General features: G+C 42.5%; 1 protein-coding gene across 1 annotated transcript; it reads left to right on the top strand.

Moving 5' to 3' along the window:
- Positions 1-239: 239 nt before the first annotated feature.
- Positions 240-986, top strand: LOC110932107. Its single transcript, XM_022175686.1, has one exon. It carries the CDS (start codon positions 240-242, stop codon positions 984-986), a length of 747 nt encoding a protein of 248 aa, XP_022031378.1.
- Positions 987-6,213: the final 5,227 nt, after the last annotated feature.

Below are 6,213 nucleotides of genomic sequence, written 5' to 3'. Positions count from 1 at the left end.
ACATTGTTCGGGACTTGTTTTGGTTAATTATCATACCATAAGTCATAATTGACAATACCAATAATGTATCTCAATGCCCGTTTTTTCTTCTCCCAAATCTATTGATCAAGGTTGTTGCATAAAGCATTAAATAAGACCTACTGCAAAGACTATGTCGGGTCTTGAATGAGTAAGATGTTTGAATAATATAATCAAGAAATATAAAAGTCAAAGCAAATGTCAAACTGTGTCAAATAAAAATGTACGAGGTAAGGAAAAGGTGTCCTTCTATTTCTACGTTGGTCGATTTTTTATATGGTCAACCAGCTAGATTATATGTGGGGGATGAGTATATTTGGTCTTCTACTGGCGTTCAACAGGGGGACCCCTTGGAGCCCCTCCTTTTTGCCCTTGTTCTACACCCCCTTGTTCACCGAATAAGGGATCGCTACAAACTTCTATTTCACGCCTGGTACCTAGATGACGGAACGCTTATTGGAGATGCCACCCAAGTGGCTAATGCTTTAGATATCATCAGAGCTCATCAGAGCTCTGAGGGTCCTTCCTTAGGACTTCAACTTAATATAAAGAAAACTGAAGTTTTCTGGCCAACCTGCAGTATTGTAAACGTTCAGGAGGGCTTATTCCCTCGGGGGATTGGGAGGCCGGTGCTGGGTGTGAAACTCCTGGGGGGTGCCATTAGTCGTGATGCAGAGTTTATTAGTGGTATGGCTTTTAAAAGAGCAAAATGTGCAGTCAAGCTGATGAGGTGCCTTAAACGCCTACGGGACCCTCAGAGCGAGCTCCTCTTGCTTCGTTCTTGTATGAGTGTTGCTAAATTACTGTTTGCTCTTCGAACGTGTCAACCTTCTTTGGTCGGGGGAGCTGTCTCTGTTTTTTATGAAGGCCTCTGGGGAGCATTAGAGGATATTGTTGTTTGTGGGGTGCCTTTTTTGGAGATCTCCAGTGGAGGTTGGCTTCCCTCCCGACCCGGTTCGGAGGCTTAGGGATTTGTACGGCCGAGGATGCTTCTTCATATGCTTTCATGGCTTCAAGGGCCCAATCTTGGGGTTTACAAGACCACATACTCCGAGAATGTGGTGGGGATGTTTTAGACTCCGATTACAGGAGTGCGTTGGACTGTTTGCATAGTTCTCTTCCCGACCTTGATATTAGCGGTTTCTACATTAAAGACACCACCCCTCCTAAATCCTAAAAAATGCTGGCGAATGCCTTTTATGGAGAAATTGTCAAGAGGTTTGAAGAGAAGTTTGTTTTATCCCCTCGGCAAAGAGCTGTGTTTGAATGTCTACGTGCCCCACATGCTCAGGATTTTCTGTCTGTCGCACCTATTGAAGGCTTGGGGCAACACATGTCGGCTGTGGAATACCGTGCTATCCTTAGATACCGACTGATGATTCCTTTGTTCCCAGTTGACGAGCCATGTCCGGTATGCCGCAAAGCGTGTTTGGATTCTTTCAGCGAGCACGCGATCCACTGTAAAGAGCTACCAGGGTTTAAATATCGGCATGATTGGGTGAGAGATGTGTTATGTGATGTTCTTAAGCGGGCCAGGATCTCTGCCAAAAAGGAGGCTCCAGAAAATTTCCTGACTGACCCCTTAGAGGGGAGGTCCACTTTACGCCCGGCGGACATCCTTGTGTTTGGATGGGAAGGGGGAAACACCCTTGTGTAGATCTAACTGGAGTCTGCCCCCTTGTCGGGCTCAAGGACAAGGGCTTTGTCGTAGGGCAAGCGGTGCTCAAGGCAGAGGCGAGCAAAGTGGCAAAACATGAGAAAGCCTGCCGGGAGAATCAACATGTGTTTGTCCCGTTTGCATTTGATACCTTTGGTGGTCTCGCTCCTGACGCAGTGCGACTCTTGAATCGGGTTCAAAAAGTCGTTAATAGTAATTCTTCGTCTCTAAAGGTTTCAAACTTTGTATTTAGTAGAATTAGTTTTTCTATTCAAAAGGGGGTGGCGGCGCAACTTGTTGCCCAACTACCTGCCATTGCTTTGTAATTGCCCTTTTTCTTAGTGTATATATATTCAGTAATCTTGAAAAAAAATAAAAAAAAATTAAGAAAAAATAAAAAGTCTAAAATAGAAGATTTAATGAATTAACGTGTCTGTTCGTTTTGTTGGATTATTCGGGTTTGTTAACGGGTCATGGGTCGACACATTATCGGTTTGTTTCAAATGGTCAACATGGGTATTTATGTCATGGTTTATTCTAATAGTTTATTAGGTAGAATTGGTATATACCTTTGACCGTATCTTCAGGAAGTTTACGTGGGGAGGATATGCATGGTGCACATGGTGGAAGAGTGGGTCTCATTGTACCTACCTATTTTGTAGGAAGACTTGTTTATTTCCGTTGTGTTTGTTAGTGGTAGTAGGCTATATATATAGAGCCATTGTTTATTGAATAAGTTAACCCCTTTCTTTGAATATCAAATATAGTGAACAGAAGCATTTCGTTTCTTTTCTTTTCTTGTGCATACTTCACAAACAAATAGTGACTTGCGTGAGGGACCTGAACCAACATTTGGTATCAGAGCCTAGGGCTCGAGAAGATCAGAGGAAGCCTCCGCCGCCGCCGGGTGTGCCGGGTCGCTGGAGGGCAGGCGTGAAAAAGGTCTAGCCCGTCGCTGCGGGACAAACGCAGCAGGAAAATGGGTTGTTCGGGACTGTGTTGCAGCGTTAGACAGAAGCGTTAAGGTGTTTCGGTAGGCCGTTGTCGTGGTAGACGTACCGGTTAAGATGACGGGGGTGACCGGTGATAAACACTTGTGTTCCATGGCTGTTAGTGGTGATGAAAGGAGGAAGAACGGGGCTGTTCGGTTATTAGTTGCGGGTTTGAGCAACTGGCATATATCCGGTGACAACAGCAGGATTTGAAGTGCCTTGATCGGTTTGGTTCGTAATAAGAGGAGACCGACGGATGTGCGTAAAAGGCGAGCAGAAAGGATCCGTCAAAGCAGGTGGCTTTGGATTCGTCTCGTTTGGCCTGGTGAGAAAACGGAAGAAGCAGGTGGCTTGTTTTCCTTGTCGGTGGAGAGCCTCTTGAACAAGGGTGATCGGAAAAAGTTAAAGAAAAAAATTACATGGTGTTAACATTATGGTGTTGGAGTTCAAATCGGGTGACTCGGATGTGACCGGGTGGGTCGTTCATCCGTGATGAGTCAAGATGTTAGTGAACGGTTTCCAGCGTGATGCCATGTTACATGTTACGGGCGTGGTGTTTTTTTCTGGGTTGAACCGAGACATTGGACGTGATCGAGGTGAAGATCGGGTGTCCGTTAGATGTCATAGTGGTTCGAACCGAGGTGATTCGGTGCTGCGGTGAAGGCGTAAACAAACACCGATTAAGGGGGTGATTGTTGGATTATTCGGGTTTGTTTACGGATCATGGGTCGACACGTTATCGGTTTGTTTCAAATGGTCAACATGGGTATTTATGTCATGGTTTATTCTAATAGTTTATTAGGTAGAATTGGTATATACCTTTGACCGTATCTTCAGGAAGTTTACGTGGGGAGGATATGCATGGTGCACATGGTGGAAGAGTGGGTCTCATTGTACCTACCTATTTTGTAGGAAGACTTGTTTATTTCCGTTGTGTTTGTTAGTGGTAGTAGGCTATATATATAGAGCCATTGTTTATTGAATAAGTTAAAGCCTTTCTTTGAATATCAAACATAGTGAACAGAAGCATTTCGTTTCTTTTCTTTTCTTGTGCATACTTCACAAACAAATAGTGACTTGAGTGAGGGACCTGAACCAACACGTTTTAGGATATGTCAATTGGTAGTTAGACAGTTAGAAACGGTTATTTAATCGTCATTGTATGGGTATAAATACCCTCATACTGTACGGATTTTATTTAGCAACATTGTGTGTATTTGTGTTTGTTAAATTCTCTGTTCACAGTGTTCTTCATGGGTTCCCTGCACAGAGTGCAGAACCCAGATCATGTTCATCCAATAATTATCTTGATGTACTAATTATCATGGGCAACATTGGTATCAGAGCTTGGTTGGAGGAGGACTGGAATGAAAGTGTAGTCTCCGTACAGAGAATGAAGAAAGTTCCTTGTTTCTCCGATACCAGAAGGAAAGCAATATGAAGATTTCCGATCAAGAAAAGGATGGATTGTTGGATTTGAAAGAAAGAACGTATGGCGAGCAGGGGCGCAACTTAAGAGGGGCCGGGGAGGCGCCCAGCCCCCCGAACTTTTCGCTCAGTAGTGTTATATATGTAGTTTTCGTATAGAAATTTTTTGGTATATACGTTTTCGACCCCCTGTTCTATAGAAATTTTGGGTATATACGTTTTCGACCCCCGTCTTCATTGTCAAGCTTCGCCACTGATGGCGAGAAGAAGAATTATGAAGAAAAGCATGGAAAGTAAAGATCATCGTTGATGGTCCAAAAGAAAGTAAAAAAGAGGAGTCAAAAAGAAGGAAAAGAACATTAACGGAAAATGTTGAAAAGAGCATAGATTGCTAGCATAAGTATAGTATCGTATCCATGAGGAGCATCTAGTTAATAACTTAATATTACACATATTGTTTGATCAAGAAACTAAATGCAAAAGTCTTGATTGAAGTTATGAATTAAACTTAAGATGAACTACTAGAGTTTAAAAAAAAACAAAAACATGAAACACACCAAAAACACCAAAGGGATGAAATCAGTAACGAAGATGAGAAACGAGCAATCACTCGTGGTTGCGGGATTGGTTACTTAGTTTTAAAACTTAATTGGCGGGTGAGAATAATGCTTAATCGACTACATAAACATAGCTTATTTTGATCATACTACTGACCTAGTTCGAGCACAATGCATGCGGTTACATACCAACCGTCTCATCTAACTAAACTAACTAGGGTGTACCGGGTACCATAGGGTGGCTACCAATAACCCGCCGGTGGAATCAACGCAAAATCACACCAAAATTAACTAATATATTATAACCCGTCCTTCAACTAATATATTGTCACAATTCGATAAACATTCCAGATTCCGGTGTCAAATATAGTATTGATCATTAAATTTAAACAGTAATAACCAAACCTTAATCATGTTCACAAAAGAAACCACTCAAATTGTAGGTCCGGCTAGGAGGATCTAGTCGCCTAATCCTTGTGTACAAACCAACCCGGTTGTGCGGAATCCAACCGGAAAGGCAAACCGAGATAGAACACCCAAATACACGACACGCAATATTCACCGATTAACACCTCTGTATTAATACGTATGAAAGGTTCAGTTACAAAGCAATGTTTACAAATATATTTTGCAAACTCTCTCAAACTCTCGTGTGTGTGTTTGCTCTCTATGTGGTCTATTCTGTGTTCTCTTACCTTTCTTATCCACAGACAGTGTATTTATAGACACAAACGCTACGAATCAGAACTTGACGTATCAAAGCTTGGCGAATCACATCATCATAGACGAATCAAAGAACAAATTGAGAAAACATATTCATAGTCGACGAAACAAAGCAGTTTCATCGACCTCTTCTAGATTCGTCGCTAATGGGCTTGGGCCCAAGTGAGTTTTGCCAAAAGCCTAAGCCCAGGTTGATTTCGGCCAACATCAGTGTATTGCCAACTTCCTTTTAGCCCACATCTTGAATTGGATCTTGTTTCGCCCAAGCCCTTTATGTCTCGGCTCGTTATTCGATCTTGTATACGACGGAGGAAAGTCGTGTCACAGCCAAGTCTCTTTCCGCGAGTCGTGTCCACAAATATGTATCAACAAACTCCCCCTTGGACACTACTCGTGAGATTCGCCTTTCATGTCTTCAATGTCGGAGGATCTTCAAAGTCTTCACGTCTTGAAAGCAGAAAGTGTATCAACAAACTACCTGTTTCATGTAGAAAGTGTGTTGACAAACTCCCCCTTAACATAAGCTCCCCCTTGAGTTATGCTCGTGAATGACTTGATCTTTATAGCTTGAGATCCTTGTGGTGTTGATGATAGTCAACGGCAACTCGATCATCTTCATCACTTGAGTGCCTTCACGTCGTGTCTTCATTCCGAAGCTTGTCATCGACCATGTTCTCCTTGCCTTTAGAATCTGCACATGCAAGAAATCTAAACGCGTAATGAGAACAACTGCTTGGAATATAGTTTATATAAGCAAATGACACACGAATGACCATGTCACAATCAAACACCGTCCGACAGCATGAAAGTTTAATAAATTTGTCAATTTTAGTTTTCA

The sequence above is a fragment of the Helianthus annuus genome, chromosome 1 (genome assembly GCF_002127325.2).
Source record: "Helianthus annuus cultivar XRQ/B chromosome 1, HanXRQr2.0-SUNRISE, whole genome shotgun sequence".
Lineage (NCBI taxonomy): Eukaryota > Viridiplantae > Streptophyta > Magnoliopsida > Asterales > Asteraceae > Helianthus > Helianthus annuus.
This window is presented reverse-complemented; position numbering and strand designations above follow the sequence as displayed.

Excerpts from the sequence above, each read along its gene's own strand:
- LOC110932107 (XM_022175686.1), top strand. The coding sequence starts at position 240 with ATGTACGAGGTAAGGAAAAGGTGTCCTTCTATTTCTACGTTGGTCGAT.